Genomic DNA, 19,036 nt, shown 5'->3' with positions numbered 1-19,036 from the left:
CTGATAAAGGCCAGGATGCTGTTGGCATCACCAGCCAACCACATAAGTTCCACTTCGGCAACACCCAGTGCTAACTCTGAACGGTGGGATTCGAAACCAGAGGGCAGCACAGAGCAGGAATATCCATCCCAGTCACATTTTTCCACCTTTTTATCCATGGAAATTCAACGACTAATTATTTTTGCAAATCAAAATTTACATCTCCAGACTAAAGGGCAATACAAGAAGTTTCCTTTGTTTTCCCCTTCCCTTCCAGTACTTTCCCACCTTCACACCCAGCATATCAAGTCCTCGCTTTCTCCCAGAACAGCTTCAGGAACTGCAGTTTTTGCTTGCTTCTAGAAGCAGAGAACTCTGAAGCTATACATATGTTTTGACATATGCACTCACTTTGTTAGAATATGTGGAAAGAGCTAAAGATGTTTTTGAACAGTAAGTAATAAAAGAGCCTTCTGGAAAGGGTCCAAAGTACATCAACAACAAAAAAAAAACCCTGCAGCCAGAAACATCAGAAACAAGATCTCTACAATTTAGTGGACGTGAAAGGATGCTAAATATACTCAACAGCGCTGCTATGACACAGCAGCTTGGACAGAACAGGTAGGAAGCCATAGAAGGTATGGCCCTTGATCTTCCATCCTTAGGAGCATAAACATAATCAAGGCCCAATTCAACTAAAAAGACTAAAAAAGTCATACATGATCATCTACAGAAACAAAGATGGTCTTTTTCATTATCTTACTTTTCTTAGATGGAAAATAAAAGTTTCTCAGTTGCTTATTTCTCCGTTTTTTTTTTTTGTTTGTTTGCTTTTTTTAAAGACACCTCATTTAAAAGCTTCTTGTCGTATCAAGAAAACCCTGAGGTTATCAAGCTGAGGGTTTTTTAATCCTTTTGCTCTATACGTAACAAAATCTGTCATAAAACTTGGACTATTAAGAGGCTTTATATAAGAGGCAAAAGGGGGCAGGGGGAATCTTTCACAAAAAATTGAGACTACAGTTCATTACAAGTAAGAGGTTACTGCTTACTGTTATGCCTCTTCATAATAAACAGGTAACATTCATTGAGGTGGTCACGTCGTTCAGACATACGACAGTATATGCACCAGAAATACCTTATGTGACAAACCCAGGTATTTTAAAAGACAGAAAATAGGAAAAAAAATTCTCAGGAGAAGAAATAATACAGCAATTACAGCCAACCTAAATTTGGTATATACCTATACATATAAATTTGGCATCCACCTCTCTAAGAGATATCTCAACCTGCAATATTTCTAACGGCACCAAAGTTAATCTTTTATCTTTTCCGTAGAGTTAAAAGAGGCTCTCAAACTCTCATCTAGTAAGAGCCAGCCTCGAGCTTTCTATAAAGCACCTTGACAGAGGGTGTTCTTAGAACGATGTGTCTACCCGAAGAAAACTAACAGCTTTTAAGGTGTGATGCTTTTTCTAGAAGTACTGACTCTTCTAGTGTACCTGCAAAGGTCTACTTTTGAGTGGCTGGACAATTAGCAAACTGCTTTCTCCTCATTGACAGGCTGAGAGAGCTGGGGTTGTTCAGCCTGGAGAAGAGAAGGCTCCGGGGAGACCTCATAGCAGCCTTCCAATATCTGAAGGGAGCCTACAAGAGAGCCGGAGAGGGACTCTTTGTCAGGAAGTGTAGTGACAGGACAAGGGTAATGGTTTGAAATTGGAAGAGGGGAGATTTAGATTAGATATTAGGAGGAAATTCTTTCCTGTGAGGGTGGTGAAGCACTGGAACAGGTTGCCCAGAGAAGCTGTGGCTGCCCCATCCCTGGAGGGGTTCAAGGCCGGGCTGGATGGGGCTTTGAGCAACCTGGTCTGGTGGGAGGTGTCCCTGCCCATGGCAGGGGGGTTGGAATGAGATGATCTTTAAGGTCCCTTCCAACTCTAACCATTCTATCATTCTATGATTCATTAAAAACCTACAAAAAAACAATAAGAAAAAAGCAAAACAAACAAAAAAATCCCACTGCTTTATCATGGATTGGATAGGGAAGGTGGTTCTGGAGAATTGAAAGTTTTACAACCGAAGATATGGATGAAAACACAAATTAAGCCTTTAACCACATACCCGGGGAGAGAGGGTGCCTTTAAGAGGGAGCATTCCATAAAGCACGAAGCTTTGCATGGAGCTTTCCATAAAGCATGAACAGCACAAAGGCCAAGTTAATGAAATGCCCCCCCAAACCCACAAAATAAATAAACAATGTTCACAAACATAACCTTATTTGAATAAGCAGAAAAAATTCTCTGCATCTGCTGTGAGCTTTATCTTACTCACTAGTAACAGGGAAGCCTTTCTTGCCCTGCTTTCCAACAGCACAAAAAATGATGCAATAACTCTCAGTTTCAAAATGCTAAAGGAATAAGATAATCAACTCCGGGCTAAACTCATTAATTGTATCATCTTTTCTTTAACAGTTTATTAAAAAACAGATACATTGACAAAGGTCTTCACACTGCGTATTCAAATTAGTGTCATTCAAATAAGAACTGTCATTTTATCCAATTTAACAGAATGCTAGTTTCTATCTGAAGGAACCCTATTTAATCTTTGGTTAAAACCCCTACTTTTTAGTAAAATATTCACAGTATCTGGTTAATGAGAAACAGAGAATGGCCTAACTTTACCCAATTAGCAACTGCAAAGCATGTCAGGACACAAATTTAGCCAGAGAAAAATACTAAAGCATATTAGATTCACAAAGATTTCAGAGTCCTTTCAAACCGTCAACAATGTTGTTCCTCTTAGGAGGAAAGGCTGAGGGACTTGGGTCTTTTTAGTCTGGAGAAGAGAAGGCTGAGGGGGGATCTGATCAACGCCTATAAATACTTAAAGGGTGGGTGTCAGGAGGATAGGGCCAGTCTTTTTTCAGTGGTGCCCAGGGACAGGACAAGAGGGAACGGGCACAAACTGGAACATAAGAAGTTCCATCTCAATATGAGGAGGAGCTTCTTTCCTGTGAGGGTGGCAGAGCCCTGGAAGAGGCTGCCCAGAGAGGTGGTGGAGTCTCCTTCTCTGGAGACATTCAAACCCCACCTGGACACGTTCCTGTGCAACCTGCTCTGGGTGGACCTACTTTGGCAGGGGGTTGGACTAGATGATCTCCAGAGGTCCCTTGCAACCCCATAGCATTCTGTGATTCTATAATATCTTCCATCTTCCTGAACTCTACTTCTAGTTGAAATGATATAAAACCATTTGTGCAGCTCAGTCTTTTTTAAGGCAAAAATGAAACAGCCTAAATGGTAAAGTGAGAAAGCTGAATAGTTAAGACTTCTAGACAGCATCTCATCCATACGATGAATCCGTAGATTATATGTTGTCTGTCTCTGCAAATGCTCGGACTAATTAACATCACAAACTGACTTTATGGAAACATTTGTCAACTGACTTTAATAATCACATTGGAGAGCCTATGTTTCCTCAGAAGTTCAAGAATACAACAGGTACCAGACCACTGTATACATGAATTAATTCAACAAGACATGTGGATGTGTTGGACCAAATACGCTCTACCATACCTACAGTATTACAATATGACTGTGCAGTGAACATCAGCAGCAGAGTCCTGCTGGATTTGATCTTTGGCTTTCCAAACAGTGGTGCAGAGCAATAAAATAACCTACAGAAAAATGAAACAACATTTTACACAACCTCAGGATTTTGCTTTTTCCTTGCCTTCCTCCACTTCAAACCTAATGTTGCTTCTCCAGATATTACATACCCACAGGTAACATGAAAAAGACCTTTCAGAAAACTCCAGTCTCAAGCGTGACCCCAAGTACAAAGAAAAAGAAATTAAAAAATCTAGCCTGAAACACAACTGCCCTTTAGCATCAACATGAAGTTAGACAATTGCTCACTAATATTTTAAAAGAATTCAATAAGCCTTGGCAATAAAAGCTACAGAACTTTAAAACCTTTGGTCTGACCAAGTGCTCCATTCCAGCACCTTCCTAAAACACTTCTCTTCAACTGGGACTTCAAAATGGGACCTAGCTTATTTTATCCTACCCAATATCCTTCTCCTGACAGAGGACAAAACCTGATGCCCAAGAAAAAACACATGAAAGTGCTTGGAACAGGGGCTGAACTAGACAACTTTGAGAGAATCCATCCAATCTGAACTATTCCATGATTCTGTAAAGAGGCATGGCAAGCAAGCAGTGATTTCCTTGAAATATCATTTATCTCCCAATGCTTATGGTGGTAGTTGACAGCAATCTTTATTTTGAACTCTTAATGACATGTTCCTGTGAGAAGTTACAAACAGTAAACGAGAAAGCAAGCATCGTCTTCAGTCAGGCCCTGATGCTATTAAATTCTAAATTTATTTCTCAAAAACCAAAGGCACTGACTCCAGATTATCACAAACTCTGAGCAAGAAACGGCCGGTTAACGCTTCTTAGCGGGAGGGCTATTCTGAAGCCTTTTTTAAAACAGCTCTGTAGGCGCACAGCCAGGAAACTGCAGGAGGCATGCAAGCAGAGACCTCTTCATCCACCATTAGAGAATTGCTGACTTGAACTCTGAACCCTTCAGATCTTTCATGAGACAACTTCAGAATATGCCTGAGAATACCTCATTTGTAACAGAAGTCAGGTTATTCCAAGAGAACACAAATCCAAATATATTTGTTGCAATAGCACAAAATCCTTTGATTTAGTGAACTGTTGGTCTGACTGGTGACAACCAGACACTGGCCCAGGTTGCCCAGAGAAGCTGTGGCTGCCCCATCCCTGGAGGGGTTCAAGGCCAGGCTGGATGGGGCTTTGAGCAACCTGGTCTGGTGGGAGGTGTCCCTGCCCATGGCAGGGGGGTTGGAACTCGATGATCTTTAAGGTCCCTTCCAACTCTAACCATTCTGTGATTCTATGGTTCTATAACCAGAGCCTCGGTAACAGGCATTTCCATCACAGAAGAACAAGGTAACATTCTGTTATAACATTGGAAAGTAATATTTAAGGTCAAAAAATACTGGTCTTAAATGAAAATAGATCAAGGACAGCAACATTCGAGCAAACTGAAGACCGATGTTGCTTGCTTCTAACACACATGGTTCCCTACCATGGTTTTGAATACAAAGCATAGTATTTCTGTCTTGACAGAAATAAGACATGGGCAATGTGGATCAAGGTAGTAATAATGACAGAATCACAGAATGCTATGGGGTTGGAAGGGACCTCTGGAGATCATCTAGTCCAACCCCCGCCAAAGCAGGTCCACCCAAAGCAGGTTGCACAGGAATGTCTCCAGGTGAGTTTGGAATGTCTCCAGAGAAGGAGACTCCACCACCTCTCTGGGCAGCCTCTTCCAGGGCTCTGCCACCCTCACAGAAAAGAAGTTCCTCCTCATGTTTAGATGGATCTTCATATCTTCAAGTTTGTGCCCATTCCCCCGTGTCCTGTCACTGGGCACCACTGAAAAAAGACTGGCCCCACCCTCCTGACACCCACCCTTTAAGTATTTATAGGCGTTGATCAGATCCCCCCTCAGTCTTCTCTTCTCCAGACTAAAAAGACCCAAGTCCCTCAGCCTTTCTTCCTAAGAGAGATGCTCCAGGCCCCTCATCATCTTTGTAGCCCTCTGCTGAACCCTCTCCAGCAGTTCCCTGTCCTTCTTCAACTGGGGAGCCCAGAACTGGACCCAGTGCTCCAGATGGGGCCTCCCCAAGGCAGAGCAGAGGGGGAGGATCACCTCCCTCGACCTCCTGGCCATGCTCTTCCTGAGGCACCTCAGGATGCCTTCTTCAAAGGGCACATTGCTGGCTCATGGTCATCCTGTTGTCTACCAGGACTGCCAGGTCTTTTTCATTGATGATAATAACAATTTCATTATTATCAATTTCATTGATAATAATAAATGCATCTGTGCACTGAATTCCCTTTGTTGCTCCATGCCATTTGAACTTCTCAAGTGCCACCAACTACTTATCTCCTAATTGTATTTTTCAGTAGTGGTTTGTTGCACAGTTCTTCATTTTAACACAACACTCGTTAGCAGAAGTGCTCCACAGACATCCAACAACTGCTTTCAGATCCCTGAATAACTGTTTTTTAACTAACTTGGTACTAGAAAATGGACCCAGGTTTCAGGATTAGGCCATAAATTCATAACTTAACATACAAATGACTACAGACTGCAAAATTGCTATTTTAAAAAGCACTGCTGTTCACAGTTAGAGATGTCGCCTGGGAACGCTTCTGATTCTTTTCAAATAAGGAAGCTGTCACCTTACATAGAAAGCAGCACTGCTTCACACATCACAAGGAGTAAAATACCAGAGCCAGATGTTGTTAGAACTGTCACTCGCTCTCCTTAGCTGGCCCGCATTTATTTGTGCCCTTCCGTTACGTTGCTTCTCGTTCTGCAGAAGACCAAGAGTTTAATTCCCTTAAATCGCAGACCATTTCTGCCCTTCTGGAGAAGCATCTGCCCCATGAAAACCACTTGTTTACCCTTCACAGCAAAAGTTTCATGAACAGAAGTATCAGAACGATGCACTCTGCAATAGCTTTGACACACTTGTAGTTTTGGGTATGTCAGCAGGATTTCTGGCTTAAGTCCTCATTAATGATGGAAGTTAAAATTTCAGTGATACAAAACCAGAACCGCTTGCGAAATTAGGAAGTCGGAACCCTCCAAAAAGCTTTCACTTCAAGCTTAAAAGAGGGAAGGAACTACGTTGAATGGCATCATTACACACTTAATACAGCTTACAACAACCCTGACTGAAACTTAGCACCATTCCAAGACGGAGTGCAAGACTTCTTACGTTTGTGCTCTTGGTACATGTAACAAAACCACCTACAGGGAAAAACTGGGATGAAAGTCAACACTGACAAGAACTCAAACAGAAAAACTAATTTGATGAGGCTGCTGAAGATGTTTTTCTCACCTCCAACCACCGATAAGTCTAAATGTTCTGCCTTAAGTTTTATATTATGGTAAATGACTGAAAAAAACATCAGGCTTCAACACCAGAATAGAAGCGTGAAAAAATTCTTCTTAGATGACGTTCATTCTCTTAAATAAAAGAAGTTCTAGACAAGAGTATGGTAAACTCTGATTTGTCAGTAAACGTGCTCAGAATCTCTATGGAAATGCATCCAAAACCCTAAATGAAACAGTTGCATGCAATGCTACAGACAGAAAAACAATGGAAAAAGAAACAAAATTTAACAGTTTTAAATGGATGCACGGTGAAGATCTGAAGTGACTATTGCAAAATCAGCCAGAGGGAAAACACGCATATTGAATCAGAAGAGTCACATTTAATGAGTCACTGTGGCTTTACTACAATTGTACGTTTAGCCCACAAATACCCCATCCAAGAATATAACTTTGGTTACAATATTAACCTTTTCATTCATGAAATTGTCAGCATCTCTTGATACAGCAGGCGAGCCAAACATTTTCAGCCAACAGGAAGAAAGAACCAGTTTTCAACTCATACAGAATTTATCTATACAAAAACCTGATTTCTACTTTCAATCTCGCTCCGGGTGTGTGGCAAAGATGGTCCCCCAAAACAGTCCTGTAGTCAACTGGCACCTGAGGAACTGGAAACAGTAGTAGCGTGACCTCTAACAGGTTACTTCTTACCATTTAGCTCACTCACACCCTACCAACGCACCAAGAGGGCTCAGGACAATCTGTTGACTTTTGAGGGTAGAATCAAAAAAACTGGTTGGCTACCTGATAACTGATTTAAGAAATAAAACATATCCATTAGTTAGGTACCTTCTCTAAGAAGGGCAACAAAGCTGGTGAGGGGTCTGGAGAACAAGCCTTGTGAGGAGAGGCTGAGGGGTCTGGGAGTGTTCAGCCTGGAGAAAAGGAGGCTGAGGGGAGACCTTCTCACTCTCTCCAACTCCCCGAAAGGAGGGTGTAGCCAGGGGGGGTCGGTCTCTTCTCCCAAGTCCCAGGCCATAGGACAAGAGGCAATGGCCTCAAGTTGCGCCAGGGGAGGTTCAGATTGGATATTAGGAAAAATGTTTCCACGGAAAGGGTTCTTAAGCCTTGGAATGGGCTGCCCAGGGCAGTGGTTGAGGCCCCATCCCTGGAGGTATTTAAAAGCCGGGTTGACATAGTGCTTAGAGACATGGTTTAGTGATGGTTTTGATCAGAGTTAGATTGATGGTTGGACTCGATGATCTGAAAGGTCCCTTCCAGCCTGGACCATTCTATGATGTGCTTACGTTCACACATTGCATTAAACACCATTATGTCTGAGCATCTACAAAAGCATAACTAGAACATCATGCAGTGACTATTCTTACTCTAATATCAAAGCCCCAGATTGATTCATTTCGGTTAAACTGCAACCTAGAAACCTGTCACCAACAGGAACAAGGACCAGGTTCAAACACTGATCTCCCCATAATAAACAAGTGTACAGGAATATATGAAATACCAACAAAGCAACTGTGTTTGTGTGCATGTGCGCACATATTCCGGGGTGTAAAATCAGCAAGGACATTTTTATTTAGAGACAAAATGAAAAACTGGTAAGCTAGGATAAGAAAAAGTACCTACAGCAAAAATATTTATGTAGTTAGAAACACAGCAAGTTACAACTGGCCTGAAGACAGCTAATACAATGACAGGATTGATTATTATGTAGGTAAATAATGAAAAACTCCTAAAAGCTTAAAAAAAAAAAAAGAGACAGTGAAGATGACACCTACACAATGCAGAGCTAAATTCCCTGAATTCATCTATTAAAGATCCAGTTTTAAATACAGTGAGAAGTAAAAGAATTCATACCACTTGTTATGAGACTGAAGAGGAAATGATATATGAAATAGAAAAAAAAGAAAAGGTTTCCAATGGAATCCTCCCTTGTTTAAAGAAATAAAAGCCAATTGGATTACAGGCAGATTTTTGCCAAATTGTGGGTTCACATCCACACGCTTAGGGAGAAGTCTCTTCCCTCAGAAACCTTTGCCAGGAAACAAAGAATTATAAAACAGAAATTAGGCTCTGACAAAAATGCTGCCACACAAGAAACAGTTCAGTTTTGTTTCAGTACAACCATCAAAGCTTTAAAAAGACCCCCATTCCTTAATTTTTCAAAGCAATATTTTAATATAATAATACTTGGTACTTGAAGTTATCTGTAAGTACTCAAGATCTATATGGCAGCAAGCAGCCAGTAAGAGATACCATCCTGAAGTTGGCTTTCATATAATCTACCTAAGAAGCTTTGCGTCCAAACAGTTAATAGATAAAATAAATAATAATCAAAAAAAAAGCTCTTTAAAAGTTTTCCAGTAAGAACTACAGTTCCAATTAATGTTGTAGCTTCAAACAATGAAAAAATGAGAATTGAAAAGCAATCGTTTTAAAAACCAGCTTCATTTCTGGCCATCAGAGTCTTTATGCATTCTTTATGATGTCTAAGCTATTGCACAGTGACAGAAATGTTTAAAATGAGCTTTACAAAAATGAAGATAAAAAAATGGTTTCCTTCATATTGAGTGATTAAAAACACACTGTAAAAAGTTTCTCTTCCTCCACCAGGTTTTAGACTTTGTGCTGATTTCTTTCCCCACCACTACAAAATGGCACAGGAACATGCCACAAGAGGCAAGAAGAGCAAGCGCTGCAAATTGTATGTTATTGCATTACAAAAGGGGGGGGGGAAGTGTCAAAAATCCCACCCGTACAACCAACAGAGAAGTAAGAGAGAAGATTTTCTAATTGCAGCCAAGTATTCACATGAATCTACACTTCAAGCTCTCACCTGAAACTAACTCAGCGGAAAATCATGCATTCCAGGCCAGTAAACTCACTGTTACGATTACTGACCTTTCACATCTTGAAGAGATATTCGCTTCTTTTCCACAGAAAGATCTACAGAGTTCATCTATTCTGCCTTCTCAAAAAACACTTGTTAACTTCTTTCCACAAAAAGGAATGATACGCTATCAGTGAGGCGTTACTCCATCAACAGAAACAGCTCCAGAGGAATGCGTTATCTCTAGGAATACTCTGGTTCCATTCTGAGTTCCACCAGTTTTACACTACTTCCCTTTTGATCTCTGCCAATTCTCCTGCATTCCACACATTTTGCTCCAGCATCCCCATCCAGGTCCATTCAAGTATTAAGTTATCAATTTTAATACTCTGTAGACATCATCGTTGGAACACATATCCACAGAACCACTACATGAAAAGCAGTACACTTTCTTTTTTTAAGGCTATAAAATTCCTCAGACTGCCTTTCTTATTTCTGTACTTCATTCAAACCTCATAACTCTGTTGACAGAATACGTGCAACTAAAAATAGCTTTCTTTTTTTTTTTTGAAAAAAATCTAGTTTCCTAAGGGAGCCACATCTGCTACACAATGGTTGAACCCAGACTACTACTTTTCTTTACGGAAAGAGTATCCGTGGTGGTGTGCTCTCCCCTTTTTTCCCCCCCACCAGCTCCTGCTCAAGCCATAACCGTCAGTGGGAGCTGTGATGAGTTGCACCCGGACTTTGGGGGGGATGGCTAGCAACCCAGCCAAAACACTGTCTGGAGTGGAGACCTAGATGTTTTGTTCCCATGAGAATATGGCTATAGGTCAATTATCTCACTCTATAAATAGTGGGCAGCCCCAGAGCCCTTGGAGCTCTCCTGAAGGGCAGCGGCGGCACGCCAGGATCTCCCCTTGAGTGGGGACGCTCGCTTAAGGTTCTACTCCTCGAGGCTGAGTGATTCGTTGCTGCAATAGATTCTCGGTAAGTGACTAATAGCATGCTAAACTTTGAAATCTCAGCGAAGTGATGTAAATGATTGCACATATATAATCAAAGAATGATATGGCGTTGGAAGGGACCTCTGGAGATCATCTCCTCCAACCCCCCTGCCAAAGCAGGTCCACCCAGAGCAGGTTGCACAGGAATGTCTCCAGGTGGGTTTTGAATGTCTCCAGAGATGGAGACTCCACCACCTCTCTGGGCAGCCTCTTCCAGGGCTCTGCCACCCTCAAAGGGAAGAAGTTCCTCCTCATCTTAAGGTGGAACTTCTTATGTTCAAGTTTGTGCCTGTTCCCTCTTGTCCTGTCCCTGGGCACCACTGAAAAAAGACTGGCCCCATCCTCCTGACACCCACCCTTTAAGGATTTATAGGTGTTGATCAGATCCCCCCTCAGTCTTCTCTTCTCCAGACTAAAAAGACTCAAGTCCCTCAGCCTTTCCTCCTAAAAGAGATGCTCCAGGCCCCTCATCATCTTTGTAGCCCTCTCCAGCAGTTCCCTGTCCTTCTTGAACTGGGGAGCCCAGAACTGGACCCAGTGCTCCAGATGGGGCCTCCCCAAGGCAGAGCAGAGGGGGAGAATGACCTCCCTTCACCTACTGGCCACACTCTTCTTGATATGCCCCAGGATGCCATTGGCCTTCTTGGCCACAAGGGCACATTGCTCACTCATGGCCACCCTGTTGTCCATGAGGACTCCCAGGTCTTTCTCCTCAGAGCTGCTCTCCAGCAGGTCAGCCCCCAACCTGTCCTGGTGCAGGGGGTTATTCCTCCCCAGGTGCAGCATTCCTTTAGACATAAACCTTTGACCCTAGGATTGGATCCAGTTGCACCTAGTCTCCTCTCTGAGAAGGAGTCTAGAAAGCCAGTGGGTCCTTTCTGAATCTTGTGACTCAAGAGGAGGGTCTCCCTGGCAGCGTGTCTGACCATGTCCTCTCTGCAGTAAATAATAAAGTGTACCTTGCCATTGAATCTCGTAAAACACTGTTGCATTTGCTACTAATTCTGTTAAATCACTGTTTCACCATGATAAGTATTTCACTACTTCTCTCTTAGAAGTGAAGTTGATCACTCCACCCGCGACAGTACCTGGAGAACGGAAAGCCTGCTGTCTAACCCGGCCCTACCACACGGGCAGCCAGGTGTCACACAGGTAGCTCCAAACAGGCTGCAGCCAAGGCGGTAGCATGGAACACCTGACAGTTTTCAGAGGACAAGAGAATTAGAAGAACTGAAGTAGTATGAAGATGTGAAGTTACTGGGGAAGAAGAGGCAGGACCCACTGAAAAAATAAAACAGGCTTTGCTACTTCTTTTCCATAATATGTTTTTCCTTTTTTTAAGGATGTATGCCAGTGTATTCCAGTGACTGTACAGACAAGTAAGGGCTCCATAACCAATAATACAACAATATATCCTAGGGAAGCTAAAAACTCAAAAGGTCTAAACTGACTTTTTTTTTTTTCCCCTCCAATAGGTTTAAAAGAAAGCACATTTTAATTTCATAGAATCATAGAATCGTCTAGGTTGGAAGGGACCTTTCAGATCATCTAGTCCAACCATCAACCGAACTCTGATCAAAACCATCACTAAACCATGTCTCTAAGCACTATGTCAACCCGGCTTTTAAATACCTCCAGGGATGGGGCCTCAACCACTGCCCTGGGCAGCCCAGTCCAAGGTGCAATAACCCTTTCCGTGGAAACATTTCTCCTAATATCCAATCTGAACCTCCCCTGGCACAACTTGAGGCCATTGCCTCTTGTCCCATGGCCAGGGACTTGGGAGAAGAGACCGGCCCCCCCTGGCTACACCCTCCTTTCAGGGAGTTGGAGAGAGCGAGAAGGTCTCCCCTCAGCCTCCTTTTCTCCAGGCTGAACACTCCCAGACCCCTCAGCCTCTCCTCACAAGACTTGTTCTCCAGACCCCTCACCAGCTTCCTCATATGCTTAATGATTTTGTTCCTGGCTTTAAAAATGGGGGGAAGATATCAGACTAGCAAAGAACAAGTAGCTGTGAGCATCTGAGGCTCTTGATATCACTGCCCCAGAAAGTGAACAAATGAAAGGGGTAATTCTAATCAGGACACGATCCGTCATCAGAAGATACCAGTATTAAACCAGTTCAAGTTTTTTTTTTTCAGTGAACAATAAAAGCATTTCAAAATGAGTGTGCTTTCTCTTTAACGTAACTTCAAGTCTTGCAAAATACAGCCCTTTCCTTTGCATCCTGCCAAAAAGTCATGTTTAAACCCAAACATTTGAGTGTGCATATAATTACAAATGAAACACTATGCCAATTTTTCTTGAAGTTGTAATCTCCAGGTGATCTACAAGGCTAAAGCAACAATTAGAAAACATAACAGACAACTTACTCTAGGAGAGGTTTCAAAACAGCTTTCAGAGTCAAAGCTACGAAGCAGTTGTTCAAGAAATAGGAACCCTGTAGAAAGATCCTCTGGAAAGTCACTTGACTCTAACAGTGTTCTGCACTTCACAAATCAGATGATTTTAAAAAAAATTTAAACTTAAGAGTCCAACCTTTACTAAGGCTCACGAAGCCTGAACACCTTCAAGTATATAGCTCTAGGAAAAGCCACCCCAAATTAATTATTCTTAAGTACATAAAGTCCGTAAGAGAAAACAATTTTTTTAAGTAATGACTTCGCAGCTACTTGTGTGTTGATTGAAATCATGTTACCAGAGCAATTTCAACACAAGAACAAAAGAGGGATTTCCTGATTCAGTGTTTAGAAAAAAGACACACTGAAAAGCAACTGCTTGTCTACACCCTCATCATGCTAAAACAAAACCACACGCCCACTACTTAATCAAGTGTAATTATATTAATAAACAGACATAACTACAATCGCACAATTAAGGTTGTCTTTAACTGAGAGCTACTAACCATGGTAGTATTACTTCTGGGAGTTTTGTTTTCTGAAGCACGTACTCCAAAAAAACCTATCTAGCAGAGAAATACAGAGAATACACTTTGGATTTCAACCAGACCAAATATTTGTCAGGTTCTCAAGCGTTTCAACAACTGTCTTATACTGGAAGAGATTACACAAGGTTATGAAGGAAGCAGCCTCCCAAGGGAAACTTGACATTTTTTCCACTGGCAAGCTTTATTATTTCAGATGTAGGATTAGTTGCTTTAAACCACTATTTAAACGTCTTATTTTGAAAGGATCAGGAATGAAGCTCAGTTTAATGCATATTTCTGCCTACTTTATGTCTTATCCTCAGAGGAGGTGCTTGTTAAGTTTTATTCTATAAAACCAAGTCATTTCAGAAGTAGCGTGATTTAAACTACTGATGAGCCTTTTCGAATATGACTAGTATGAAATTCACTGTCTCATGAAGATTTTAAAGACAAATCAACGTCCAATGACCACTGATCGATAAGGAAAACAAAAAGGGCTATTTCAGTCTTCAGTTATCTTAAGAAAAGTTCAGAAATGCTACCAAACGAATCAATACAACTTAGAGAAAACATAAATACAATTAATGAGATAGAAACACTGAAATATTTATTACGGCTAAATATTATAGAGTAATCCCACTTCCCATTAAGGTTAACTTTTCAATGATTCTTAAAACATTATATATGAAAAGGATACTTTCACATCAACTTTTTATATTTAGATGTGTGTAGTCCACAAACACTTCACCCTTCATTCACATTTAATGTAAATGCCGCAACACCTGGAAATTAGCAACTATATATACAAAAAAGACTTCATTAGCACTATGAGCCTCAAGTAAAGGAATCTTACTGAGTCCTAACTCCAAGAGCAAGTTAGAGGACAGAGCGCTGCCCACAGAGCTGAAATGAAGCCACTTCCAGATCAATGCCCCCATCCAGCTTAGATCAGCTCAGAGAAGGAGCATGTATTTCCTGAACCTGCTCCAGAAACCATGCTCTACACTATTCAACAGTGAATTTAAAAGCCCTCTCTCCAACTTCACTGGCTCAATAGAAGTTCAAGAAGCCATCACACAGTGCTATGGGCAGCCCCATCATCTCCAGGGCAATGACAGTAACTCAGCAGCTTGGGGAATATGCATTTTATGGAGTACATTCATGCTTTATGGACAAGAAAGGTTCTGTAGAAGTGACCCATCTCCCTGCAAAAATTCTTACTGGAAACAATGTCAGCTCTGTTGGATGCTGTACTTACTACTTCCTCGGTGACAAGTATCTTACATAGTGTCTTACCCCGCCTTGTGGATGGGGGAAAGGCTGTGGACGTTGTCTACCTGGACTTTAGTAAGGCCTTTGACACCATCCCCCACAGCATTCTCCTGGAGAAGCTGGCGAATCATGGCATAGACAAGTGTACTCTTCACTGGGTAAAAAAAATGGCACATTGAAGGACAATGTCTTGAAAAAAGGACATTGAGCTGCTGGAGCGTGTCCAGAGGAGAGCCACCAAGCTGGTGAGGGGTCTAGACAACAAGTCATATGAGGAGAGGCTGAGAGAACTGGCCATGTTTAGTTTGAAGAAGAGGAGGCTGAGGGGGGACCTCATTGCCCTCTACAACTCCCTGAAAGGAGGGTGTAGAGAGGTGGGTGTTGGCCTCTTCTCCCAAGGGAATAATGACAGGAGCAGAGGAGATGGTCTGAAGTTGGGGCAGGGGAGGTTTAGATTAGATATTAGGAAGAATTACTTTACTGAGAGGGTGGTCAGGCACTGGAACAGCCTGCCCAGGGAGGTGGTGGAGTCACCATCCCTGGAGGTATTTAAGAAACGTGTAGACATGACACTTCAGGGCATGCTCTAGTGCCTGAGATAGTAGGGATTTTTTTGTGTGTGTATATGGTTGGACTCGATCTCAGAGGTCCTTTCCAACCATGATGATTCTGTGATAGTTAAACCAAAAACTGAATTGTTTCTACAACAGTTAGTAAAACTGTACAAGAGAAACAATTGTTTCTACAACAGCTGTATAACTGTACAACATACTGGCAAGTCCCCCCAGTACGCTGATCCAATAGCTTTTTATAGTATACATTTCAAGACAAAGAAGCCAGATATAACCCTATGCGCATCTATGAAGTTTAACAGCTAACTCCAGACTAGATGGACAACCAGGAAATAGTTTCTATGCAAATGCATTAGCTGCGATATCAAGTCTCACAGAAACCTGAAAATAGCTGGACACAAAGATCACAGATCCCAAACATGGTTTGTTTCCTTCCATCTGCCTGTTTAGCAACCACCAGCATTGTTTTTTCTCATTTTTCATTTCGGAACAGGCAACGTACTGACACCGAAGTACCTCTAAATAAAGCACAGCCAGCAGACTAGTTCTTGTCCAATCTACAGTAAAAGGAACGTGTGATTCTTAGGAGTAGGAAGAGCAAGAGAATATTTCAGATTATCTCCAAGAGATTATATGTATTCTTATATATACCCCACCTATAAGAGTATTCTTACTCAGCCAGCACTGACCATATACAGATTAGCACTACATTCTAAAACATCCAAGTTTTAATAAGTACAGATAATTTCATTTACTACTCCAGAACTGTAGAATCACAGAATTGTCGGAGTTGGAAGGGACCTCTAGAGACCATCCAGTCCAACTCCCCTGCTAAAGCAGGGCTGCCCAGAGCACATCACTCAGGGCTGCATCCACGCAGGTCGTGAAGATCTCCAGAGAAGGGGACTCCACACCCTCCCTGGGCAGCCTCTTCCAGGGCTCTGCCACCCTCACCAGAAAGAAGTTCTTCCTCATATTCGAATGGAACTTCCCATGTTCCAGCTTGTGCCCGTTGCCCCTCGTCCTGTCACTGGGAACCACTGAAAAGAGTCCGGCTCCATCCTCCTTCAACCCACCCTTTGGATACTTGTAAACACAGATAAGGTCTCCCCTCAGCCTTCTCTTCTCCAGGCTAAAGAGTCCCAGCTCTCTCAGCCTTTCCTCATCAGGGAGATGCTCCAATCCCTCCATCATCTTTGCTGCCCTACGCTGGACTCTCTCCAGCAGTTCCCTGTCTCTCTTGAACTGGGGAGCCCAGAACTGGACGCAGTATTCCAGTTGTGGCCTCACCAGTGCAGAGCAGAGGGGGAGAATGACCTCCCTCCACCTACTGGCCACACTCTTCCCTACGCAGCCCAGGACGAATGCAGCAATAAATAATGAGAAGTCTAAGAATCTAATTGCACATTACAATACAATGTTTACCAACAAAAGCGAGCAGTAATACACAAACTATTTCATCTTCATATTTAAAATAGATGCATTTTTTTAGGGCATACTATTACCAGACATCACCGAAACAAAATCTTTCCCCGCCCCGGCCCTTCCCCAGATGTTTGAGTACTAAAAGATCAGCCATCATTTTGTTTAAACACTCACTTTCAAGGATCTCATTTCTATACTTGGGGGTTGGAAGGAGAGAATTAGATGCATTTGTAAGTCTTACTACTAAGTACAAAAATATTGAAAGTAAAACTAGTAACAAAATTTTCATATCAACGTCTCATTTTCAATCTAATTTTGGACCAACCTTTCTTCTTGTCAGCCACAATTTTCTACAGTTCTCCTAAGTGCAAACACTGTACTATAGGCACTGTACTATTAGACTGTACTATAGGCAAGAGTAAGAACACCAAGGTAATTTTACACACTTTCTCCAGTTTTAATACTACATCTGCTACCTGTGCTTTAAGTGACTTGGCTTTTAGCAAAAATGAAACTTCAAAGTACAAATTATACCCCTTTCTGGAATAGTATATGAAGACAGTTCCCTCCCTTCCTCCCCTCCTTTTTCCTGTAGATAGCAGAAAGGCATATTTTATTTAATATTTCAGATTAAGAGTTTTGCACCAAATAATGAATTATGTACTTGGATGTTAGACTACAAAGGAACCTGTAATCAAGTTCCGAAAGAAAAAAAAAAAAAAACAACCCTCAAATTTTAAAATTTTAACTGTTTGTAATCAAAAGAAAGCTATAAGCGATCCACAAGGAGTTTTCACCAGTTTGACCTTGATTTCTAACTCCGTCAATAGTACTGTTATGCAACACGCTACACGTCCGTAACGACCGCACAAGATATCCACTGTATTGATGACAAAACATCAAAGCATTATCAAGCCAGCCAAATAACAAACCATAAAGGCAGACATCAACAAGGAGACAGCTGGGTATTACAAAAGATTTTTTTTCATTATTATTATTTTAAGCATTAGCGTGTCAAAACTGAGTACCATATCCAGTCCATAGCAGTTCCACACAAATGTACTCAACTTTAATAACAGTCTACTGTCACACAAGTAACTCAAAAGATGAGGGGAAGAGGGAAGGGAATCAGATGTCCTAGCAGGAGAGCGAGGAACCGTTCTGCATGGAATTGTTCACCCATACTAACCATAGTTTCCCATCCTCTGTAGTCCATAGGAAAAGCACTGTTTACATTTGGTTTTCTTTGCAACTCTACAAACTAGAAAGGTCTGTTCAAATTAAAGCTTTGATTTTGTAGCACAGTTTTGTGGCCACAGAAGTATAGGATATACAGGATGCTGCTGCCTGGTTATGCGTGAGGAATGATTCCAACTTTACTTTTGGATCCCAGTTTACCGTGTCGCACTCAACTGTAAAAGCAGTTCAATTTTTTTTTATTCAAATGAAAATCCAAGTTCAAATTACGTGTATTGATATAACACTTGCAAGTCACCTTTCAGACTAGATGCACACCAAACTTTTTTCTTAGACGCTACGAACTATACAGTTCTCATTCATTATTCTTCTCATCTACTCGCATATCAGACAACACGTTCTTGTTAAACACTCTACATTTAACAGTCTAGAAGAGGAAGATCATATATTCTCATGAGATCATCCAGAACATATTTACATCATTTTCAGAACCATGTCAATACACTTCTAAAGATCGTCACTCAAAACAAAAAAAGAAACTTACCTACTACCATGAGTGTGAATTCAAATCCTCTCTTCACAGACTTCCGGTAAACTTGATTTGGAAGATTTGCAAACCCCACATATCCTTCAAGGTTCTTCTGTTGCTAATGCAAGAGATATTTAGGAAAAAAAAATTAAAAGAACAACTTGTAACTTCTTACTTTGCTTGTATTATTTTTTTAGTTATTTAAACGTTCGCTTCATTTTCACATTGGTAGAAAGGTGCTCCTACCCAACCTCTCAATAACCTAAGCTGCTTAAATCAAAGACAGAGCAACGAACTGCAAGAATAAATAAGAAAAATTGATTATTTTTTTTC

General features: G+C 41.5%; 1 protein-coding gene across 2 annotated transcripts in view; it reads right to left on the bottom strand.

The window, feature by feature from the left end:
* The window catches only part of SEPTIN7 (septin 7), a 76,726-nt gene extending 57,911 nt beyond the window's left edge, over positions 1–18,815 (bottom strand). For both annotated transcript variants that reach the window (XM_074151165.1, XM_074151166.1), the window contains exon 1: positions 18,719–18,815. In XM_074151165.1, coding sequence (XP_074007266.1) covers positions 18,719–18,728 — 10 coding nt within the window. In that variant the 5' untranslated portion in view covers positions 18,729–18,815. The remainder of the gene's footprint in view (positions 1–18,718) is intronic.
* Positions 18,816–19,036: the final 221 nt, after the last annotated feature.

Source organism: Numenius arquata, chromosome 7, assembly GCF_964106895.1.
Source record: "Numenius arquata chromosome 7, bNumArq3.hap1.1, whole genome shotgun sequence".
Taxonomy (NCBI): Eukaryota; Metazoa; Chordata; class Aves; order Charadriiformes; family Scolopacidae; genus Numenius; species Numenius arquata.
The sequence above is the reverse complement of the archived record's forward strand: the minus strand, read 5'-3'. Positions and strand labels throughout refer to the sequence as shown.